Source organism: Chaetura pelagica, unplaced genomic scaffold (genome assembly GCF_000747805.2).
Source record: "Chaetura pelagica isolate M959 unplaced genomic scaffold, ChaPel_1.0 scaffold433, whole genome shotgun sequence".
In the NCBI taxonomy this organism is placed as follows: Eukaryota; Metazoa; Chordata; class Aves; order Apodiformes; family Apodidae; genus Chaetura; species Chaetura pelagica.
Window position 1 is genome coordinate 1,679,845 of NW_009952574.1, and position 25,396 is coordinate 1,705,240.

At 40.4% G+C, this 25,396-nt stretch overlaps 1 protein-coding gene across 2 annotated transcripts in view; it reads right to left on the reverse strand.

Annotated features, from left to right (window-relative positions):
* Nucleotides 1-25,396, reverse strand: part of DAB1 (Dab, reelin signal transducer, homolog 1 (Drosophila)) — a 97,978-nt gene that overhangs the window by 11,692 nt on the left and 60,890 nt on the right. Inside the window, exons 4-8 of one of the 2 annotated variants that reach the window (XM_009993572.1) lie at nt 10,487-10,618; nt 9,743-9,862; nt 9,101-9,139; nt 7,704-7,769; nt 4,438-4,497 (exon numbers count right to left, since the gene is read on the reverse strand). In XM_009993572.1, coding sequence (XP_009991874.1) covers nt 4,438-4,497; nt 7,704-7,769; nt 9,101-9,139; nt 9,743-9,862; nt 10,487-10,618 — 417 coding nt within the window. The remainder of the gene's footprint in view (nt 1-4,437; nt 4,498-7,703; nt 7,770-9,100; nt 9,140-9,742; nt 9,863-10,486; nt 10,619-25,396) is intronic. The other variant, XM_009993573.1, reaches the window with a different exon arrangement.

Here is a 25,396-nt window from a genome sequence, read left to right on the forward strand (position 1 = left end):
TATAGATCCTAAAGGTCCTCAAATGCCAAAGCCCTTCCCAGTTAGTGACAGCAGGCACCACGTGACCACCAAGCCAGATTTAACCAGGTACAGCTGAGCACAACCCCCAGTGGTAAGGCTGCTGGGAACATTTAGGGTGATTCCCAAAGGTGCTCTGAACTTTACTGACAGACATTTTGGCATGCCATTATTCCAGGGACATGCTGTCTGTAAGAACTGGTGGAGCTCAGAGGTGACTGTGCCTTCCAGATGACCCCAGGCACATTTCCTTAGATGCCAGACCTGAACAACTCACACCTGCAAACAGTCCTGTAATCCCAGCCAGAATTACAACTCAGCTTTCCCAAATGCAGCTTCCTAGTTCAGGCAGAAGGATCTGGCAGCCCTTATGGCTTCTAGACCTGAGCAGGCTGAGGTCCAGCCCAGCTTTCTGATGGTCTTTCCACGTCTTGCCTCCAGGGCAGCCAAATTACTCCCTCTCTGTTCCACCCTGGTTTGTTAATATATTCCATGTAGTTGGTCCTACCAGATGACTGCCTGCGTGGTGAGGCATCAGCTATCATGCCTTGAGTCTTTATAGAGCAGTAGGATGAGTTGTTTGAAGGCCTTCATAAATTCCTAAGCAGATAGTTTAGACATTTTGATGAGAGAAGAAAGTTTTATTGTGATGTGACTGACAGGCTCCATGAAGGGTATTTACAGTCTGTCTCTTACTACTAAGAACACGTGACAGGTAGAACTTGATGTGGATGCATAATGGGAAGACAATGGGAAATTACAACAAAAAAGAGCTCATTAAACAGTTCACTTCTTAAAAACAGGTAACTTCACATACAGACCCACAGTTTCTAAGTGAAGCGTGTGCCACTTCACACAAGCTTTTTGGGATAAACTTGCTTTGTCTACCTTGATGTCTATTCTCAGTGAAAGGAGAATAGGAGAATTGGCCTAAGGAAGGAGCAGAGAGAAAACACGAATGAATACAAAAGAAGGGAGAGATACTGGGAAGACACTGAAAAGTGTGTGTTAGGATTTGATCTGCACGCCCAGCAGCAGAAACCTAGAGGAGGGCAGGATTGCTGGGAAGGGATGCAAAGAGATGGGGAAATACAAGAATTCCACCAAGTAAGCAGTCTTTCCATCCCAGTGTCAGAGCAGTGCCTTGGCAGCCACCACTCAGCATTGAGCTCAGTGGGTACATTCCAATTCCGAGATCCAAGACTCATTCCTTCCCGCCTCACTGGCGCTGCATTCACATCGCTTGGTACCAGAGATCACGAGGAGTCACGCTAGAAAGTGCTTTGACAGCTTCTGACAAATGGCTTCACAGACTGGCACAGTGTTACCTAAGTACATCAGCCATCTCGAGGCACCATGGTGGACACTCCAGCTTCATGGCACCACTAGAAGGTGCTTCAGACCTCCAGCCTCAGTGGGATCCCAAACAGTTCTGCTTACTTAGGAAGCTGCATCTTTTTGAAAACTAGTATGAATTACACTTCCCATTTCAAAGCAACATTTGGAAAGTGGTTTTAGTTTTGCTCCGAGGTAGCTCTCGCCCCACCTAAGCCTGTTTAGAAGTTATCATAGCTGCAAATCATTTAAAGTTCCTCTGCAGCCAGGAAAAAACCACGTCCAGATGCATGTTTATTTCCACTCGACAGGGACACCTCATGCAGACAGGAGGAATTTCCCCATAAGTGACTATTTCTCTCCACTGGTTACAAAGGGTTGGGGGTAGAGGGCACATGGATGACTACTTCACTGTCCCTCAGCTTTATCTGTGGAGGCTAGAGATAACTTGCCTGAGAACACACCAGAGGAAAACAAGCCCAAGATGGAAAATCAATCTCTGCCCAAGGAGTGTGCACAATTCCATTTGTACTCAAGCAAAACTTGCTTCATTTTTATTGTGTTATAGTTATTGTCAGGAGACAGAATTCATGGTGCCTGAAACCTATTTAGGAGCTACAAAGAGTTTTTCACTTTATTAATCTGTTATGAAATTAATGAAAGCAAGATTTTCTAATAAGGAAAGTGTCCTTATATGTTTAAACCAGGTAGATGAGCTAAATTATTTGCCCTCAGATTGAATTTTAGAGGTTTATATAATAATGACAGCTATAAATTGCATAAAAAAATTATAGCAAGTGTCTCCATGACAGAGAGTCTCAGATGTGGAAGGGTGAGCAATAAATCAGATGGGCAGTGGAATATTAAATACCTAATTTTAAGAGCTATTGCTGCCTTTTGAAAAATATATACTAATAGAAAGGTGAAACAAAAATCTCAGCTACATATTTCTTCCTCTTGTCTTTCTTCTCTTTTTTTCATAAATTAAAGTACCTCACTTGTTTGGAGAAAAAGCTCTAAGTGCTTTAAATTTAACCATGAAGTAGCAAAAAAACCCCCTAAATTCAACACATAAAAAAATTACATCTGCAACCAGCTTCATGGAGATGACAGATTAAATACATTTGATGATTACAGAGTAGATTCCATATGCCCATTTCTCACAGTCACGTCCTTTGCCAGGACAGTCTAATCCCAAAGTGTCTGCAGACACTTTACAAGTGTGCTGTACACCCAGGCTTCCTGCAAGGACCTAAATTACAGACTATGCTCAGAGTAAATCTGAAGCATTGCTGAAGGAGTAATAAAAAAGTCACAGGAAATGTACAGTGGAAAAATTGCAACACTGAACTGTATGAGAAATGAGTGAAAAATCTACAGCTATTCCATGCCCACAAACACCTTCATAAGTTATGCAACATGAGTTATTTGGCTAGATTTTCCCAGGCAACACGATGATGGCTCCCTCCTCCTGGTGGCTAATCATGAAATATTTATGGCAAGTTTTGTTTGTTTGTGCAAATCACACAAGTGTCTCAATTCAGGCCCATCCAGCCCTCCCCAACATTCAGCTCTTGTATTCAGCACCTCAGCCTCCGTGCTCAGCCCAAGCTGTACAAACTACTGCATCTTTACATGGAAGGGGCTCCTCTTTCTCTCTCTTGAATACAGGCCTTTTCCCCATGGAGACAAATTCCTGACTTTTGCTTTGTTTTTATCCATTCTCATACAAATTCTCAAAAATACTAATTATCCATGTAACTGACGCAATCAAACGATTTCTCAGGGTATTTATAGCACAAATGTATATGAAGCAGTCTCCTGCCCTTCAGGAAATGCATGCCTTGCTCCTAAGGCACCTGCCACAGCCCTTCTTCTTTCCACCACGTGTCACCATTCCTGAACACAACCTGGGGAGAAATGCTTCACCTCCTCAAAACGGTAACACGCAGCAAGGGCCCAGTGCCATTTAGATACCACATCATATTACCACTATTTTAAAAATTATCTACTGTCCATGCAAGGCCCAGGACAGAAAGAATGAAGTTGATGGTCTATACTGACCCTTGGCCTCTTGCACACCTGCAGCAGTATCAGAGAATCACAGAAAGGGATTGGAAGGGACCTCTGGAGCTGGAGTCCAACCCCCTGCCAGAGCAGGACCAAATCTAGGGCTGGTCACTCAGAAATGCATCCAGACAGGTCTTGAAAGTATACAGAGAAGGAGACACCACAACCTCTCTGGGGGGCCTGTAAAGTAGTTCTTCCTCACGTTGAGGTGGAACTTTCTGGTTTTGCATCCACTGTCCCTTGTTCTATCACAGGGAATAACTGAAAAGAGACTGGCACCTCCTTCTTGACACCCACCTGTCAGATAGTCAATAGACATTCATGAGACCCCCTCTCAGTCTTCTCTTCTCTAGACTAAACGGCCCCAGGTCTCTCAGCCTTTCCTCTTAAGACAGTTTTTCTAGTGCCTTAGTCATACTTGCAGCCTCTGTTGGACTCTCTCAAGTAAATCCCAGTGTAGATATTATAGCTGTAGAAAATCACTGCAGAGGTCACAGATGATGTTCTGACATACCTCTTCTTAACACTACTTCTCTCAACCTCCACTCTATTCTGACCTTGTCCCCCATGCTGTCCTACAAAACCAAGCTGTAAGGAGTACAACACAAAGTACAGCTCTGATGGAGGACACGGGAGAAAAATGCAACCTATGCTCAAAGTGACAAGCCTTGTCCAGCTTTGGCTAACAGAGGAACCCTTCTAATTCAGGCAGCAACAACTCATGTACTAACATGCAGAAGGCTCATGGTCAACTCATCAACAGAGACAACACATTTATAAATGGTGACTTTCATAAGAATGAGATGGGAAAGACAAGAAGATTTAAGTAATGAATGAGATGCATATAAGTGACATCACAATCCTGGTTATTCTGAACCCACCCAATGAACCCACACAGATCATTGATAAGATTCCCATCACGAGGAACATACCAAGTATTACACACAATAATGAGAGTAGGAGAAGCTGGGAAGCACATCTCCTTTACTGCATATACACAGGGAAGATACTTACACTTACAGGTTGACTTTTTGGCACATCATAAACACCTTCTTTCTTTTGGCTGGTAGGAACCTGCAACAGCAAATGAAAAAGAAGGTCATTACAAGCAAGTTAGATAAAAAAAATTGAAATCTGTGACTGATATTTATGCACAGGATGGTCATTTAGTACTAACAGAATCAAGGATGGCTCCCTTTTCAGAAAAACAGTAATCTTAAAGGAGACAGTAATGAAGAAATAAAACATCTATCTGAATTTTTCAAATCCTAAAGCCTAATGCAGAAATGAGATTTTCATTCTCAGTTAGGTTTGGTTGCATTCATGTGCACTTGGGAGGAAAGAGATGTTTGGCCCATGGCATTAGATTTCTTCCTTCCACTTAATTTAATAATCTAAGTCAAGTGAAGCCAGAACATGTATCCCTGCAGTGATGGGGCCCTGAGGTTGCTCTAAGTGTTTGGTTACAATTCTGCAATTTCACTAAGGGATTATTGGCCTGTCAGTCTGACACACCCAGGGAGCTGAAGACAACAGCCTCACATGGACAGGGATGCCACGCTTAAAAACTTTGGGTAAGTCTTCAGCTGAGTCCACAGCCATGATTTACACCTTGGGCATTTATAACCTGCTCATGTAAATTAGTTGCTTTGCAATCCCAGGCTCTGCTTGCCTAAGGACTGCTGCTTTACATATTTATAATTTGGGATGATTTTTCTTTTCCTTCCTAGAAGCACTGAAAGCCTACTGTAAATGACACAAGCAGAAAGAACAGTAAAAACATGCTCTAAACAGACATGAATGCCCTAAGTAAATCAGTGCTGAAAATCACTGAGCAAGGACATTATGTGTAGGAAGGTTACCTTTCAGACATCAAGGAAACCTCACATTAACTGGAGTAGTAATGCTGCAGATATGACAAAAATTATTACATCTTGGTTTTCTAAGACAATAAATACCTCAGAGACTTAATATTAGAGTAGGCCTGGTTCAGGGTAAGCTGAGGGAATGTTACTTATTCATTGAGATGTGCTACCCTTGCTTGTTCTGTATAGTATATAAAAAACCCACTCTACTGTTCAAACATTCTCTTGCCCATGTTCAAATGTCAAACCCTTCATGGGAAATGGTGCATCTATAATTTGGTGCACATTTAGAAGTTTTTCGAGAGCATAAGCATAGAACCCTCACAGAAACTGAACAACTTTTTAAAAAGATCTCTTCTATTCCTACCCTGGGAATGACTTGCTCTTCTCTGCTTTTCTCAAAGTAGTGGCCTCTTCCACTAAAACCACCTATGGCATTAGATAATGTGAAACTGGTTGGAGTGGAACAATTCAATTTCATGGAAATCAAGTGCTCCCTTTTTACAGACTGTTAACTGCAAGAGCAGAAGCCAAGAGTGGTGTATTGAGGAAATCACTGGAAAGTGATTTAGTCTTCATAAAAAGAGGACAAACATGGTAAGATGAATAATTTATAAACTATCAGCAGCACATACTTTCTTTTCCCCCCTCTGGGAAGTTCCCCCATCAACTTCTCCATGAAGTCACCCCAGTTTGCACACTCCTATCCATGGTTTGTTATGGAACGAGCATTTTCCTGCACTAACAATCCCTGCCCTCTTACTTCAGTTTCTAATTACATTACAGAAAAGCGTCTGACTTCTAATATCAAGAAAGAGAAACTTTTCTGAAAGACATTCTTCTCTCCCAACTCGATACCATCCATCTTCCTGTTGCTTTTACTTGCTATGTATCACACCACCTTTTTGCACTGCTATGTAGACTGGGGGTCTGCAAGGGATTTATCCTGTTGTGCCTTTGATTGGCAATATCAGCCAAGGAAGACAAGCACTATGGCTGCTGACAGCTCTGGCTCCATGACAGGCTGTGAACCACTTGGGCATATTTGCATCTTATCAGCACTACAACTGTAACTCAGAAACCCCCATCTCTGATTGCCAACTCCTGATGGAGCAGAACTCTCCCTCAGACCAGTGTTGCCACATAAACACCACAAAAACACCTAACAAAACCCCATCCCCACCTCACTACCATCAAGTTACAGGCAGAGAGTTGTTAAATCTGACACTAGATGAGAGGATTGGTACATGCTCAGTGATTGAGTCCTTGCCTAACTAATGCATTAGAGTAACTTTCATAGACAAGATGAAAAAAGCAGAGAGACAGACAGTCTTTGGGGTAATGCATCAAAGAAAGGTGACAGACAAGAGAAAGAATACTTTAAAAGAAAATTGTGACCTCTACTATGTTAAAACAAAACAGAAATTGTCACTTTTTGGCACATATCTTCCATCTCCAGTTACCCACTGGGCAGGAACCTTTTCCTTCAAGGGAGAAGGGAATTCTTTGCACATTTTTTCTTACTTAGCTGCTTCTACTTTGGCTTACAGCTACTCGACCCTTTCATTTACCTATTATCAACTTTTCTCACTACTTTAAAAAAATAAATTCCCCTTTTTTATGTTCTACCCCTGCTGCTACCTACCTTAAAAAAACATTTCCTATTAGCAGATCAAGCTCTAGTACAGCTTGATGAAATGCTTAATCACCACTTGATTCTCCTTCCCCTCCACATTATTTCCTGAAATCACAATTTTCTTACAGCATCCAGAGATTTCTGTCTATCTCCAGATTTGCCTCTAGTAGCTGTTACAAAATGAATTACATTATATTTTAATAAACCCCAAACTGATCCCTTGAGGATAAATTGAATGAGAAAAGATTATTTTATATTGCTTTCAATGCAGCTTTTTGTCAGTGTGAAGAATGCAAGCTTAGGCTCAAACATATGCACTCTGGAAATATTTTTCCCAGTCTGGGGGATATCCACTGGGAGCTCTTATTTTGCTCAGTTTTTTCCTTGGTTAGTGAGAAAGAAGAAGAGAACTATCAAAATGTCTTTCTAAGAATTGCTTGGGTGGCCTGCCCTCCATGAGATTTCACTGTCTGCTTCTGAAGACCAGGTGTGAAAAGTTTCAAAGAATTAACAGAAAAAGAGATTCCACTTTTTATCCCCTTACTCAAAAGTTTAAGACCTTTCATCACTTGACAAAGTTAATACAATTTGCAGAAGCTGCAATGACAAACAACAGAAAGATCACACTGAGACTGGGCAGATTATTCCTGCCATCCTGTTGGAATGAAATGCCAGACATTTTGTGAGGAATGAAAACTAATCAAAGGGAATGAAAATGTTACTTCACTAAATGCTTGCAAATTGTTGCCACGAAAACACCGACGTTAGCGATTCTATACCTGATAAATGTTTTCTTCCGTTTCAGGCTCACGGATTGGCTCGTGTCCAGCCTCAAACACAATGTACTATGACACCAGCCGCCAGAGAGGAAAAGTCAAGGATGAAACAGAAGGGAAAAAAAAGGCAATTTGGAATTTCACGTAAAAACACAGGCAGGCATTAAAGAAACAAGTTCAAAGTACAGGCTGGCAGCAGGACAAGCCGTTTGTCGGGAAGCGCAGAGTGAGGTTGGTTTGTATTTCATAAATGGGCAATGAATAGACCTAAATCTCCTCTAATGATCATTAGAGCAACCTCCTAATTCTTCCTCACTAGGGAGGCCGCCTGTGGCCCAGTATTAATTTTCTGAAGTCAATGTGACTTTTACCTCTTTTACATAATGGCAATTATCTCCACATATATTTATGAATAAAAAAGCTAAAGCCAAACTGGGGGAACAGGCTGCTGCTCATGTAACAGGCCACATGGCAAAAGGCTGTCACAACACTTTTCATTTTCAGGCTCTTCCCTTATTGTGAAGGGCACAAAGTAAAACTCCTGACATTATAAAAGCTGAATAGTAATTTAGGGCATCCTAATTCTTATCATCTTTCTTGCTGCACCTTAGGCACTGTTCAATATTCACTAATGGTTGAATCAGTTTCTTTCAGCGCGCCTCCCGCTGACACGCCTAAGTGGAAGAACACAACATCTCCAGGAAAATGAAACCTAAACTAGCACATATTTTCTTTCAGCACAAAAAAAAAATGAGAATGAAATTACATCTTTTTCTTCTTCACACCCAGTAGGGTATCGGACACGAATATATTGACATATTTCTAATAATTACCTTGTTGCCAGACATTTTGCTTGACTTAACAAGACTTAAGTTTCAGAGCTATTATTAAATCATAGCCCAAACACCAACATGGAGTGTTTTATAACATTAATTCCACTGTTGTTTTTTGCAAATAGTCACCCTTTGAATTAAATTCTAGCCCCATAGAAGGAAAAAACCCAAATGTCAATTTATTAGTATCAGAACAAGATGTCACCTTCTTTGTTCTCAAAGTAACTCCCTTTCCAATGAGTGTTTGCATAAAAAAAATTATGACAAATCTGATTTGTATACTTAATATCTGCACTCAACAAGCCACGTTTTAGGCAATATTTGTGCTACATTTCATCTACTATTTCTATATACCATCTGAAATATTCTGTTCTATACAGCTATATTGTGCTATTACATACAACTTGGTCTCTAAATATGCTACTTTCTGTTAAAATCTTACAAGTTTCTCAGAAGACCTATCTCAATAAATTTCATAACATCTTGTTAGAGGTTTTGGCCGTCTTTGAAGAGGACATGTAGCTAGTCATTTCTGAAACTCCAAGGCCATACAGCTTCAGAAATTACCTGGTATACAGGATCTTCTACATCTTCTTCCAAAATTGTCTACAGCAAAGTAAGAGGACAGGCAGTAAAAGCAAAGAACATAAACAGTAGAGATAAAAGAACCGTATTCAGAAATTAAAGGACAGCAAAGAAATAAGCAAAACAGGCAGGTAAGTAAATAGCTTTTTCTTTCTTCAGTATACAGATAAAGTCACATTATTGTACAAAGTAACTTTATTCAAGTTTCATCCAAGTTAAACAATCTGCATCTTATCCAATGTGATTCAAATACACACATTCAGAAGTACATTGAAACTTCCCTAAAGTATTGGACACTGCAAAGAACTTGACTTACAACACACTGACCTTCATTAAAGTTCTCCTTCAGAATCAGAAGAAAACCCTCTGCAGGAAATGAACAGCTCATTTCCAGTTGCTAAACATGTTCATCATACCCCAAGTTACAGCTTTCATGCCTGTTTAATCATACTTCTGAGCTCAGAGTGGCTGTTAGGTTGGTATCTGTCCATTTGCATCTAGAACTGTTCAAACTCATTGCTGTTAGGAAATGCTGGGAATGCTCAGTGCCCTATTTGGAGCCACTTTTGGGGGGATAATTCAAACCATACTTCTCTTGGTAACAGTCTAAGCTTATCTGTGTACCTGGTATACCGCTTGTTCACACTGTTTGTCCTTTTGTGCCTTTTTTTCCATTTCTTCCCTTTGTTTCAGTTCATAGATGAGCTGAAACAGGTCTCGCAAGTCCAGAATTACAGGTTCAGCCTATGGAAGCAAAAACAGGAAGGAAAGTTTCTATATGGAAAAATGTACATCTCTTATCCCCTCCTGCTGATAGAGCAGTTACAGCAACTTAGTTGTAACACAACTGGAGAGAACTTCATACAGAATTAAAGTCTACTTTAGCATCCAGGCTCAAGTTAATTTCTGTCAAACTAACTATATTTGTCAAATAATTTTAATGATTAACATAAAAGGCATTATGAATATAAAAGGCACATATATTAATATAAATGTACATTTATTAGTGGTTTCTCATGCAACAGAATTACAGTAGACTATATGGAAAGTGGCTATTTGCCATCTATCACTTTCTGTTTAAAGAAGTGTGAGAATAAAACCAAACTTACCTGTACCCAGTGTAGTTTTGTCAAAAAGGAAAACGATAATTATAAAAAAAAAAGCCATTAAAAATTGGAAGTAGCCAAATACATTCTCTTCTTCTCAAATTGGCTTCATTAATTGGCTACTTAAGAACACCTGAGCAGACACTTGTGACAAGTTCAGCACTATCATAAACAAGACAGGATTGGCCTCTGGAACAGCTTCATATGAGTATGGCTTTTCTATTAAGCTACACTGCAGGAAAATGAGTGACCTGATACTTACTGCCTGGGCTGTTTTTATTGCCACAAATCTATGATTTCCCTCCTTTCCACACACATATCCAAACGCCCGATGGTCTGTGATGTCCTTTGCGATGTATGAAATCTCATGAACTGCATGGTGGTGCTGTAGGAGCTATTAGAAGAATAAAAACCAGTAAGAAATACGCATCAAAATGTCCCATTACAAAGCTGTACAATTTCTCTTTCATCAGTGCTTTACCTGTGTCTCCATACACCTGTGGAATTAAGCCAAACATGGATCATCTGGTATCAAAATTAATGAACATCAAGGCTCGTTAAGCTCATTCTCTTTTCAAAATCCAGCCAAACTTGACTTGCTTTAATGATCTGAATAAAAACTCCAAGAGAATATTTTCTTGGTCGCTTTTGGTGAGATATAATGCAATAGAAAATATCATGTTACCTAGTTACTACCTGCACAGCATCCTAGGTACAGAATCAATATTTCTAGCAGCAGCTGCTTGTAGCTTCATCCAGGGTGAGCCTGAGGACAGAGTGATCTGCAGGGGCTGCAGGACCTAGAGCTCAGATTTCAACTTCTCTAAGAATCAGCACCAGACTTGCTTCATCTCTACAACACTCAGTATCAGCCAGCAAGCAACATTTAATTTAGAGCAGGAACAAAAATCCAAAAATGTATTTTCCCCAGAAATTTATGGAAATGCGATTATCCAACTTGAAAAAAAATGCTGAATGCAAAATTTCACATTTGATCGAAAAATCTCACTTTGGCTAATTGTAATGAAGACTGAATTTTGTTTTAAATGTGTGAGTAAAACTCTCCCCAGAGCCAGGACATCAATCTGAGACTCCTATGGAAATGCCTTGGAGTGCTAGCATCTTACTTGCTTTGTCCTAAGTAGTGTTTTATTACCTGAACAGTATTTAAGTATTTCTACTCAAAATAATGTCCTTGAAAAATTTATCTAGAACAATCTATGAGTTTGAATTTCTATCTTCTGATATATTGACCTGCTCTTACATCATCTAGGGATAATGTTATTTCTGAGAGCCTGCAAAGCTCCACAGAGAAAGCTTTTGAGGTCCAGATTCCTGCAAAAAATCCTGCTGGTTTTGAGAAAAGCACATTTTGAAAATCAGCATGGTATCCAGGCAATCGCTAAACAACCTGTTATTTTTAGGGTTCAAAAAACCACAAACATTTTCAGATTCAAAAGCAGAAGGGATATGTCTGTGTAGAGGCAAAAAGGCTGCTCATGTGCAGGGCAAGTGATGAGCGATGAGGCTTCTGCAGAACACAGACTGAGATCTAAAGAGAGAGGCAGCATGGAAGGGACTGATGACTACATCTAAAACAAAAGACTGGACATGTTTCATTCTCATTTTGCAGCAAATGACTCCTAACTTCCTGAGATCAAGATTGCTCTCTTGTAGGAAAACAGAAGTGTTGCCCATTGACTTCAGGCTGAAGGTGCACTTCAGACTCTCCCAATGTGTGAAGCATTTAAAATTAATGATGGGATCTTACTTAGATAATACAGGGATATTGATTTATTAGGCCTTTCTGAAAACCAAGTTGCACATTATCTGTTACAATGAAATGAAGTGTTCCCATCTCTCTATTCTGCATATGACAGGGAAAGTTATCCCTGGCTCCTATTAAATCAAAGTTCTCTGACATTGCTTTATTGATTGCAAGGCGGCGTTTTGCACTGAAATTAAACTGTGCTAAGATTCCTTGCTCATGGAATTAAATTTGAAGATCATTCTACCATGGAAAAATATCACCCACACTGTGACACAGCAGATGGAGACACTCCAATTTATTTGGGAACCCTCATTAACCGTTTGAAAATCATTACGTTTTTAACGGTTATGATGTTTCACACACTGTATCAATACATGTACAAATTAGGTAAAGGTGACTGCAACATTATCCTTTCACATATTTTAGTGTATGGAGCACTTAGTAAGAGTTTTTAATGTGTTGAAGGGACACTGAGCTGGAACATACACATGAAATGCAATGTTGCATGCACACATCTGTACTGCAGCGTAGATAGGAACAGTCCTTTGAACCTGTGCTTTCATAGCCCTCAATTCATCTAATGGGTCCTTTCTACATATTCCAACACTTCATTTCAAAAATTAATTAACAAGTGCCCGATTCTTTCACAGAAACACAGAATCGTTCTGGTTGGACAAGATCTTTAAGATCACCAAGTCATACCATAACCTAACTCTGCTAACCATTAACCTAACTCTACCAAGGTCAATGCTTAAACCATGTCCTTCAGCACCACAGCTTTTAAACACCTGTTTAATTACCTTTTCTGTGCCAAAGTTTCTTCTAATATATAAACTAAATCTCCCCAGGTGCAACTTGAGACCATTTCCTCTTGTCCTGTTGCTTGTCAATAGGGAGAAGAGACCAACCCTCTTTGCTCATCATTAAGCAAGAATGAGATTCCTGTTGTAGCCAGTAGAGACTCCCCACAATAAAATTCAAAATCAGAGTTGTCACCTCTCTGTAACTCTCAGTTTAAGGACACAGCTTCCCCAGAGCCCACACAGCAGTGAAACCTGCTCTAGGGTGAAGGAGAGCAGAAAGGACAGCATGAGGAGAAACCCCATCTCATCCAGCCACCCAACAGAGACCTACAATCCAGACCATGTAGAAATACATGGTCCTTGCCCATTTCTATTAGTCTGGTGCACTTGTGCAGATTAATCTGTCCTGTAAAATGAGACCAACCAATAGAAATGTCACTTGTACCCCTCAGTTTGGAACTGCTCACATGCAGCCACCTCCTCAATGCACATTAACAGTCCCAGAAGAAAAAGAAACAAGAGTCACAATATTGCTTAGAGCAGAACTGCTGGTCAGTGCTACTTTTATTATTATTTTATAATCTTCAAGGTTTTACCATGATTTAATCCTGTCTCTAGTGGGTCAGAAGCACATAAAATAATTATTTCATAACTCATGGATATTTATGACCCCCTCATATGGCCATTTTGATGAATTCCATCACACACTATTTGATGTTTTTACTGTCTTCACTGAGTGCTGCTATGAGCCATTTACCAATTCATAAGTGAGGTATCAAATTGTTTTGGAGGGCTGCAATATGACAGAACAAATTATAGAGAAAACTTAATTTGTATTATGGTTCAATACAGTCAATTAAATATTGCACAGATTAGAAAGTAATTTAATGTTTAAGCTTCGGTTGTTTAAAAAACCCACTGTACATAGCCTCCAAATTATTTTAGGTCTCTTGTGACTTCAGCCACTGTTGAAAACGTTGAGGATTTTAAATGCAAGCACAGATAAAGTCCCAAATCAGATAAGTAAGCCAGTCCTGTGATGCACGACTCCTTCTTTTTAGGCTAAAGAGAATCATATTTTATTCATACATTAGGAAGTTTTTTCCTAGTGTTAAACTTACAGGAATCCAAAATACTCCCCTCCACCAAGGCTGCCGTGTGTCCCCTTCCCCTTAAGTTTATCCCAGTCTCTCCCACTAGCCTTTATTTTCTTTCCTTCTTTCCATCCTACCCCCACACTCCTCCTCTTGCCCCAGGTTGCTCCCTGAACATCACATTGAATTGATTTAGCTGCCTCTGAGATCTGTAGCATTTCTAATTTCCCTCAGGCAGCTTGGCACCTATCATAAATTTTTTCACCCCTTATCCTCATTTTGCCCCTTTATTTCCATGCTGTAGCCTCCAGTGCCACTAAATCAATTAAGTCAATCAATTAAGTACTTGGAGGGTCCAGCGATCATGTCAAATGTGTGAGTTAGATGGCATGAGAAAGTCACTGCTTTACTATTGCTATTTCTCTTTTAATGAGGTTGTCTATTTAGTGGAGCCTGGGGCACAGTGTTAAGAGGCACAACAAAAACCATCCTGCAAGCTGCAAAGCCTCCTATAAAAGCTGCCCCACAGAAAGCAGGAGGCATGTAGCACAGGGTATTGTATCTACAGGGACAAGTTTCATAGGGATTTAAACTGTGCAGCCTTTCACCCTGAGTGACTACATAGGGAGTGAGCCTGTTTTCAGACAGGTGACAGCTCTGCTGTTGGAATTTCCACTGTCAGTCCTGGGATGTGCCTGCCAGACGCGGCCCAGGCATCCTCTACATTTCTACTCCTGCCTATTCAGCCCCATCACATTTGAACAAGCAAGAATATTTTCTGCGTGTCACATAAAGCTCCCTGGTCATCGAAGCCACCCACCAAACTGCAAAGTCCTTCATGGATGAAGGATGAAGTGAAATAACTCTCCGGACTACAGTTTCAGTCACGCTGCTGCTCTCTACCTGCAAGTGCCCTGTACTCCAACTCACATTGTACCTGCTCAGCAGCATGTCAGGAAATCAAGCCCTGCATGTTTCAGAAGACCACAACACAGGGGTGCTGCTCTCAGGTGGGCAGGAGTTGTCCCCACCCAGAGTCCATTAAGTCAGCAGGACTTCACTTGGTCAGTGCAGCCATCTAATTGTGATGAATGGAGCTATGACACTGAGCTGGCTGGATGCTCCAAGAACCTAATTTGTGAAAGAGAACACCACAAAGGTAATAAACTTCTGGCTGGCACTCATAATTTGTAATAATGTCTGACAAAGACCAGACATGAAGTTAGTTATTGTTCATTGTCTTAGGAAGCAAATGCTAAGTTGCTCATGCAGAAGATACATTTATTAGATATATGAACTTGTGAAAGGAACTAAACAAAACTGGAACGCACACATGGCCAATTCCTATCTTCCCTTCAAAGGCTTTCAATTTTTTATTGTACCAGGAAAGAAAGTAGCTAGCTAAATTGAAAAGCCATGTACAATTACTGTTAATCATAAATTCTAATTTAAATATGTACTTGCAAATACTGCTCCAGGACAAAAAAAAAAAATATTCTGAAGGACAAGGAAACGTTTTCATAGGACTCTGGAAAAACAAATGTTCTAAACTAGAGCCGCTGATGCTGAACCTCCCATGAGTCTCATACTATTTTCTTACTGTTTCGGCATCAGACACAGTCATTGATTTATCAGGATGGTTAAAATAAAGAAGGGTTTGGCCCTACTGGGTCATAATTAGCTCAGTAATGCAACATGGCCCTACACAGCAACCGTATGGGGCTGCCTATAGGCTATTATACATTGTGTCACCTTGCCATTTTACTGCTTCTACCTGGTGTACACGTAACAGTACCTGCCTAAAAGGATGTCATTCTATTCTTTGGGATGGCAGCTGCCTGGTGGCCACTTCTGGGTTTCCAGGGCTGTAACAAATCTATCCCAAGTGTATTCACCCTTAGTAACCACTTCGTCACCTTCTGCAAAATGGGCAGCAGATCAAAATAGCCATAAATATGCCAGTATTGCCTCTCCACTCTCAAGCCAAAGCTTGGATACAGCCTACATGGAACAACAGACACCTCTGACTATGCCTTGGATTTCTTCCTGATATACTCTGAAGCTTGTAAGACCCACATAAATTAAATCTTGAATTTGAGGGAGCACAATGTTCAATGAGACAATTTGTTACAGCATCACTGAATGTCTCGATATTTTTATTGCCTTCATCTTTACAGCCTGTGAAGGTCTTTTGAGAAGACTTTAATTTTACAAGGCACTTTCTTCCTTTTCACCAATATTCCTCACCTGCTGAAATGCTTTCAATCTACATGAACAGCAAAAGAAATATCTTCATACAACTCCTAGGGGCTTTGGAGGCAATTTTTGGCTTTAACTGTCTTAGATCTCAGCTGCTTCAGATTCAATAAGCATTATGACCCACCCTCTTGTTCTAGCCTGTGGTTTGAAAAGCTCATCAGTGAAAACCAGCCTCCAATTCTTGATTTGCTTTGCAAACCCAAGAAAGCAGAGCTTGCAAAGACCAAAAAAAGCCACCTATACTCCAATACTAAATTTTAAGTTGCACCCAATAGTCGCCAAACAGCAACTTTCTTTAACCATAAATCTACTTCCATAATGCTGCAAACTTCTCCATAAGAGGGGAAAGGGACAAGAGGGATTTATTTTACATTTGTCTATCTGTCTCCCAGATACTCATATCAATTTAATAAGATTTTAAAGGGGGCTGCGGGAAAGCACATGTACAAAGAAGAACAAGAACAGAGAAGGACTCTACAAATTCACCACCTGTGTATAACTAGTACTTCATGTTCTGGAGCCAATTAAAAATGAAGGCAAAAAAAGTAGGGAAGTTCACCCAACACAACCTTTTGCTGAAAAAGAACAAAGAATTTGCAAGACCTTTTCAGCTTAATTTTGCTGTTTGTTTTTTTCCCCAGCATTATTCCAAGGTAGGAATTTCTAACATCACACTCAGTAGGTGCTTGGCACATGGTATGACAATAGTTCTACATTTCAATTCAGGCAATGGAGGGAATTAGTAGGTTCTGACCTGGCCCCTTCCAAAAGGGAGCCCTAAAGCTCCCATTTGGGCATTTTAATGCTCAGTTGTTTCTTCTCTGCTCACTTACATGTAAAGCAGGCCAAATGCTTGGGTTTAGTTTTCTGCTATTTGAAATCTTCAAAAGCAAACATGATTAGTCCGCACACAGACCTGGCCCAGCAGAGAGCATAACTCTACCATACTGGCTGTTCTCTCTCCCTGCCTTGCTTTTCTGTCCTGGCAGTGGGTGTCACACAGGGTTTGCCTTTCAGAAAAGCTGTCGGGCGGTGCTGCCCCCACCTTTCACTTAAATGCACTCAGTAGAGCCCTTCATAGCTTTGATGGATGGATGCTGGCTTGTTTTCTATTACTTGTTCCTTTAGTTCTCCCCCACCCTTTACAACTCCTGTGCACAGCAGGTCTTCTCCTTTTCCTAATCAAAACTGAAGTCCCTCATTACTTCACTCCCAGCACCGCTCAGCACTCAGCCTTATATGTGTACAGGTGCCATTCTCACCTGCTTTACACTTTAAAACACTTCCACATTCCTGTATTATTCACAGGAGCACATATGGCTACTTAAAGATCCCAGAAGGCTCTAAAATCTTCTATAAACCAACTCAGCCTTTTAAAAAGCAAGGATAGAATAAAAAAAATTGAATTTATATCCATATTTTGACTACCTAAAATGAAAAAAAAGAATACTCAGAGCTATGCAGAGCAGGGGCTAGGAGCCACATCCAGTATTTGCAGATACTCAAGACTTCTCATTTGCTTTAAATGTCAAGGCACTCAAATTAATTAGTGCTCTGCCTCACCTACTTCACAGCACTCCCTTTAAAGTCTGCAGGAACGTGGCTGCTTGCCTCGCTCAGAGTACAACGATTCAGAAATAGGATGGGAACCACAAAGGATTAAAAGGTATTAAAAGCAGAGATAGCTACAGTCCATTAAATGCTGCTTCTTCTAGAAGAGTGCTACAATTTAGGGACTTGCCATGATTACCAGCAGGTGCTGGGTAGCACAGTGGGAGATGCTGTTCCAGCCCTTTGGCTCTGCCACACGTGGCTGCTTGCACACTGAGCATACAGCGTGGAACCAGAGGTTGTGAGCACAATTATTGCATTTAAAAAGACAATTTTTATGATCACTTATTTATATATTAAACAAAGATCTACTGGTATCTGAAATCTGTTATTTATTCAACTGACAGATGGGGGGTAAAACCAGCTCTCTGTGCTGGGTAACAAATAAGAGCATCCAGTGGAAATCACTGTCCTTCCTCTTCTTCTTCCTCAGGCCCCTTATTACACAGACTAAGTGGAAGAAAAGGCATTTACCTGTCCCTCTGGACTATCATATTGAACAAAGCTCTTTCTATCCTTGTAAACACAAAGATGTTGCTGTAGGCAGAACATCATCCACTGGTTTTATTGCCAATAGAGATCCATTACTATGATCCTGCAAACTCCAAGTCCCTTTAAAAGTAAACCTCTTAGTAGCTTCCCTCTCTCATCACACTGATGGCAAAGTTCATCTGGCTCCCTTGCATCTGACCCCAGCAGTAGCAGAGGTTTAACAGCCCACAAGGTAGCACAGGAATTCAGAAGCATGGTTGGTAGCATTGCTGTTACCAGGGCAAACAGAAAGTGGCAGAGCAGTCCACCAGGTAAAATGCTCTGAACAGGAAGGAAAATCACCAGTATACCTGGGGCATAATGGTGCCCAGGCATCTCCAAGAGGAAGGAGGAGCAGCTTTCAGAGGGGGACATAACTTTCTGTGCTGGCACCTGCTGAAGGTCCCCACTGCTCTCCAGGGAGGTTTCAGCACATCTCAGCTGCCTGTGCTGTCATTATGTCAGCATTTCCCTTGCTAAGTATCCTTTCCTGAGCACTTGAAATCCAGCCATGATAATTCTGTGTGTGCTGAAAATGGCCTTGATTTTTTTCTGCTGTTTTTTCTTTGATTTTTCTAAGTAATGCATTAACCTGGCTTAAAAATAGAAGTACTTGCAAATAACTCCCTCACCCCGAGCAACTACTTTGGGTGCTGTTCTATTAGGCAAAATCACAGCTGGAGACAGTGGCACTACAATGTGGCTCTCATAGCCTAATTTACTTATCTGATGAAAATCTAGGGGTTATAGGCAAAAAAACCCACCCCAAAATAGCTCTACACTTTGAGTTTTCTGCTGTGGGACAACACATCAGTGGAGGGATGAAGTGCAGCTCCACTGTATAATGGGATCCATAATAACAAAACATTTTTACAACTGGAAGTTGACTTTCAAGGTTTTAGCAAAATTCACCCCAAATCCTGCTTAAACACACCAAGCACTAAAGTCACATGATCTCAGAAGTGTTTACATAGTAATTTTTACTCCAACGGCTCTACAGACAGATACACCCCATATACCAGGGAGGCCAAATGGAAACAGGGAATATGCCTATAAGTGAGGGTCTCCATACCATAATACACACTGCAGCTAGCAGCACTTCCCTTTCAAAAATCCATCCTGGGATGCTTGGCTTAAACATCAGGAGGCCACAAACAGCTAAATGAGACCATCACTGAAGTAATAAAATCCTGTTTTCTGCCTGTTTGAAAGCAATCCGATTTTTACCCTTTTCACACCAAAAAATACAACGACAACAAATTCCTACAAATGATTTCCCTTTGGATAAAAGGTCTGGAATAGCTTTACTTTCTCTACATGCCAATTAGTGTCAGAAATATCACAAGGCAGTTCCTGTGGATGCTCACTACAAGGAGGTTGAACTCAGCTGTAGATCAGAGCGTTTCCAGATGAGAAGGACAGAAATTTCAGCCTTCCTCTGTGTGCCAAGTGTGAGGAGGCAAGATGAAAGGTTCAAACCAAAGCTCCTAATCCCAAATGTGCAAAATCACACCCGAGTTTTGCCTTTGGGATCTTTCCCCCCACACACACACAGAGAGAACTGTCACAATACATAAGTCTTTTACAATCCTCATGCAGCAAACTGAGCATCTATAAAATGGATCTCTATGAGCTTGTGGCTATTAAAAAATCCCAGGGGAGGACTCTGAACTATCCAAACTCTGTAGGGCACAGCTTGGAAGGCCAGTAAGAAATGAATTACAATAGTCAATAAAGGATGTAATTACGGAAGTACAGACGCTTCTGACATTTACATTTTGCTGTTAAATGTTATTTATGAAACGGTGTTACTGTTTCCCTTTTGAAGAATCAGAAGATGATAAAAATCTTGTAAGAATAACACAGTTTTTTAGTCCCCTACTCTGCCACATTCTAATTAGATATATTTATTGTGTGTAGAACAGTAAATACCATGTCTTACTATTCATATTTACAGGCAGAAAGACAGGAAACTGCCAAGTATGAGGGCAAGAATCCCAGTCAGCCAGAGGGATCTTTCCCAGGCAGAAGCTGTAGACATTGAATTCAAGTCCTGCAACACATAAAAAAGCCACAGATGCCACCAGTTCCAAACGTACATGCAAAATTTGACTGAGCTCTTTCTCAGGAGGCTCTTTGTTGTTAGTAGGTAATACTGTTAGCACTGCAGTCCTGAGAAGTCCTGTTGGTCCAAGACCCAACATTTCCTACAAAAAGATTCTATAAATGAATAATTCGGATTTAAAAAACTGAATTAAAAGGTAATCCCAGATAGTTTATATTCCAATTCCAACCATTGAAAGCTAAGGGTCAGATGCCCCTTGGAACATCTCTGAAACACATGACTGCAGTAGCTCCTCCTTGTAACCCTTTGGGCATGAAGAAATCCTCCACTCTGCCCTGGTAGATGTTCTCCATCACTTCTCTGTCCTGTCTTCCTGGGTGAGTACTCAGAGGGTGGTTCACACCTGAAAAGCCAGGCTGACACAGTAGAAAACATGGTTGATTTGACCTCTGTAACCAAGCCACAACTCTGTAAGGCAACAACAGAAACAACAGATGGCCAGGAGAAAGATTTCATGGGCTGCATAGAGATGGGCTGTGCTCATAGCAGGTAACTGACAAGAGGGTGATTGCAAAAGGCAACACAGCTCTGCATGACAAGTTGTCATCACAGGGTACCAGGAGTCCCAGCACCATTGAGTCTATCAGGTTTCTGGCATGGGAGTGTTTTAAGGAGGGACCTGAAGAACAAACAAGGGGCTGCTGCAGGAACGCACAAAGAAATCCTCTGAACTAGAACGGGACAAGGGTCAGCATCAGTTATTTGACAACTGAAGAAATGAATTATGAAAGTTGGTCCTGTGGAATGGCTCCTTGAAAGTGGATGAAGAGTAAAGCCAGCCATGAAGAGCTTGGGAAACAAAGTTAGGTTACAGGATGATGAAATGGTGAAAGCAGATTCCACACAGGAATGCAAAGAGAAGCGTGGCACGATCAAAGGAACAAGCTGAGACAGCAATCTTGGCAGGGGATTTAAAAAATGGAAGTCACACTTGTCAAGGACAAAGAAAAGGATAACAATGGAGACAAGATGAAGAGAGGCAGGACTGGGTTTTAACTGGAAGTATGACAATAAATGCTGGATTTCAGAGCAGGTAAGAAGAATCTGCAAGATCTGGAGTTACCCTGGATGTGACAATCGAAAGAAAACAATGCTGAGTCAAAAAGGCTGCTAAGTTTATGAGGCTGAGTAATAGATGATGCTGATACTTTCTTCAGCTCCTAGAGAAAAGGAGGTCAGAGAAAGACCTTTGGGAGTCAGGATTAAAAGTCCTGGTTTAGCCACATTAAGCGTGAGCTGACGGCTAAATGTGTAAAGAGAGGACTGGAGAGACAGATCAAGATTAGAACAGAAGGAGACAGGGCTGACATCATTTGGTATGACACCAAAACCAAATGTATATTTGCAAATGAAGTAACTCTGATAAAAGTAATATCAGGACAAGAAAAAGAGATCAAGGACAGAGCACTTAGAAAATGCCAGATGAAAACTGAAGGAGAGAGAAGAGAAATTAGAAACACAGGAATGAAATCCAGAGACAAGAGTCAGGGAGGCCAGGAGGAAGGACTTTACTCAACATCAGCTGGTAAGTTAATGGTGCTAAAGAAGAGCTGCACCTGAGATCAACCATAAAGAGACCTGCAGGAACTCTGTGAAGATCTGTTTCAAAGAAATGAAGACAACAGAACATCTCTGTGAGCTTCTCGCCTAGAGCTGGAAGGAGCCCCTGGCAGGGACCATTAACAACATCCTGGCCAACACAACAATTCAGTGAACTAATCACACCACCTCTCCTGCTCACTGCAGAGTGAGTAGAGAGCAGATAAAATTAATTCCTTCTTTTATTCCTATTTTTAAATATTCAGAGACACTCAGTGATAGAGATGTGACAGTTTGACATTTCATCTGCTCAAGCACATGTGCCTCATGAAATAACTACAGATCCATAATTGTACCTTGATTTCTGGTCAAAGATGCCAGAACCAACAGATTTCCAGTAATGTCAAGAAGTACCTTTGGTACATTTTAAGTAAGGTTTCTTCTGCCAATTATGAGAATTTTCATCTTGCTAAAATTTTGTTTCAGCCAAGTTTAGCTGTCCTGTCAGCAATCTATCAGCATAATTAACACCATCATTTACATCAAATGGAGAAGAGCAGCAAATCCAGGGGTTATCAGCACAAACCTGATAAAGTCTCAGAATAACCTGGAAAAGACTTTCTAGAAGCCTTACCAACAACTTTGAAAAAGCTGTGCATTGTAAGGTCCAGAGAGCTTAAAAGGTCAGGAAGGTGGGCAAGATGTAGACAGTGGCTGGATCGTATCACAGCTATAACACTATCTCACTAGAAGAGACCAATCCGAGTCCAACAGGTTTATAACCACCCACTGTACGTGTAATTTATGTGGGTATCATCAAGCGTTAAAGCAGAGGAACAACTGCTAGTTTTGTGGCCAGTATGAAAAAGAAAATTAAAATTTTTGTACAAAATGCTACAGGTAAGGTCTGGTCTCCCCCCACAGAACAGGGAGGTGCTTTTCACTGAGTAACACCTTCTCAAGCAGGCAAAACCTGCTCTGCAGGAGAGTCACATAATCCTCAAAAAATAATACTAGTTAGAGTAATATGTATATGTTTATATAAAAATATATAAAATAGAATCATAGAATGGTTTGGGTTGGAAGGGACCTTAAACATCACCTAGTTCCAGCCCCCCTGCATATGCAGGGACACCTCCCACTAGATCAAGTTGCTCAGGGCCCCATCCAACCTGGCCTTGAACACTTCCAGGGCTGGGGCTTCCACAGCTTCCCTGGGCAACCATATTCCAGTGTCTCAACATCCACACAGTAAAGAATTTCCTCCTAATGTCTAATCTAAATCTCCCCTCTTGAAGTTTTATCCATTATCCCTTGTCCTCTCACTACATAACCCTTTCTAAAAAGTACCCCCTCAGCTTTCTTGTAGGCCCCATTTATATATATTTATACATTTATCTATTCCTATACACAGTTATCCTTCCTGGATTTCATCCTGACAACCTGAAGAAAATGGCTATAGATTAAATTCACCAACCACGAGCACCATGCTGCAATACTCCTCTGCAGCACCGTAACCCAATCAGACTCAGTATTCCTAGAAATGTTATAATCCCACAGGCTCTACCCAAAGCCTGTATTTTCATACAGATATGGGCCAACATTTCTGAAAGACTGGTCAATCCCTCCAAAGTATGTAACAGACAAGGCAAATCAAACTCCCTCTTTGAGTGCTGCATATGACAGTTAAGAAAACTTGGTGAAGGGGTTGTCACCTTCATTGACTGGGTTACAATCCATCTCCTTGTGGTATTCCAGACAAATAAATGAGATACTGATATAGGATATCATGCTTTTTTGGATAACTGTAGAACCTAGGTGATTTTACATACAACCACAGCTCATAGATTTATATTGCAGTATATTCTGGCAATTTACATATCCACAAGCTGATACAAAAGTTTTCTTTAACAGAAAGAATTCTTTACTTGAAGCCAGATAGGATTTTTTTTTTCTTTCATCTTACTTCTCCTTCACAGTGTCTGGGTTTTCCATTTAAGTCAACAGGATTTTGTAATTAGAAAGAACATGGGTTTAAAAGTGCACCTCATTACATGAATGTAGATGAAAATGTTTCCCCAAGTATTTTACAGAATTTAATTATTATTTTTAAATACATTTTGGAAAGTAACCTACAGTAAACAAAGATTTATTGTTACATAAATAAACAATGAGACAATTACAGCCTCTTTATGGAGACCACATTAGTCACACACATCTAATGAAGCATTACTAAGCTATCACAGAGATAGCCTGATGTGTGTGATTAAGAAAATAATACTCATAAATAGCTAATGAACAATGATGGTCCCTTAAAATTTTTGCATATCCTGCTATATTGAGAGTTATGGATTTTGCCTCTAAGGAACACATTAACCCCTAAAATTCCACCCTGAAAAGCCAAATATTAAATAGCATAATGCAACTACTTGCATTTTTGCCTTCTAGGGGCCACGCTTTAAAAATATAGAAGAACTTCCATGGAAGTCTACCAGTGAGGCAACTTGTGCTGCCTTGCGTCTGAAAGATGCCATCCTGAGAGGTCACTAGGGTCCAGGGGGAATAAGACAGAATAAAAAATTACTTCTATATAATGTGCAGCCATGAAACCTCTCATGTGGCACTAGGTAGATAAAGTCTGGGTTTAGAATTAATTGTGGTAGATTTTTTAAGGTTTTTAAGTTTTAAGTTTTTAATTAAAACTGAACTATTTCCTTCAGATGAGGTAGAGATCTGGTAAACATTCTGGAGAGAGGAAGTGGGATGGATGGCCAAACAATAATACCAGACAAAAAAGGCACATTTCTAAGATAAAATAAGGTCAAAACCCATCTGCAATGACAATTTTCAGCATAGAACAGGAGAACATCCTGTTAGTTAAAATTAAATACAACTTGCATACAACAATACAGCTACTGTTGGGGCTGAGTGGTTAAAATAGTATATGTACATTATAGGGTTGCAGGGTGAACTCTGCTAAGCAGGGCCCTCCTATGACACTGTAAATACATTGACAAGTATTTGAAAAGTGGTATGAAGGGACCAATTTAGATTAATCCATGGAAGAGAACAATGAGATATAAGACAGGAGTGTTATCATTTCTACTGCAGTGCTATAGCTGAACTAAATTGTATCACATCTACACTGCAAACTCACAGTAAATCCTTCTCGTATTTTTCTTGGCAAGATAAATTCTTCCCAAATGATATGCCAACCTTCAACCTAATCTCTTTCATGGATAAATTTACTCAAAGGGCAGAATTCCTGATGGCTGTAATAATAGCATTATTAAAATCAATATTTTTTGATGAATTTTAGGTCTGGAACATATTAAAGAGAGCTATAAAGTACAGGAGGGAAAAGCTTTGCTTATCATTTTCAGTAGCAACCCAACTACAGCCCTTCATCTGTAATGAATTATGGAGCAATACCCCTAAA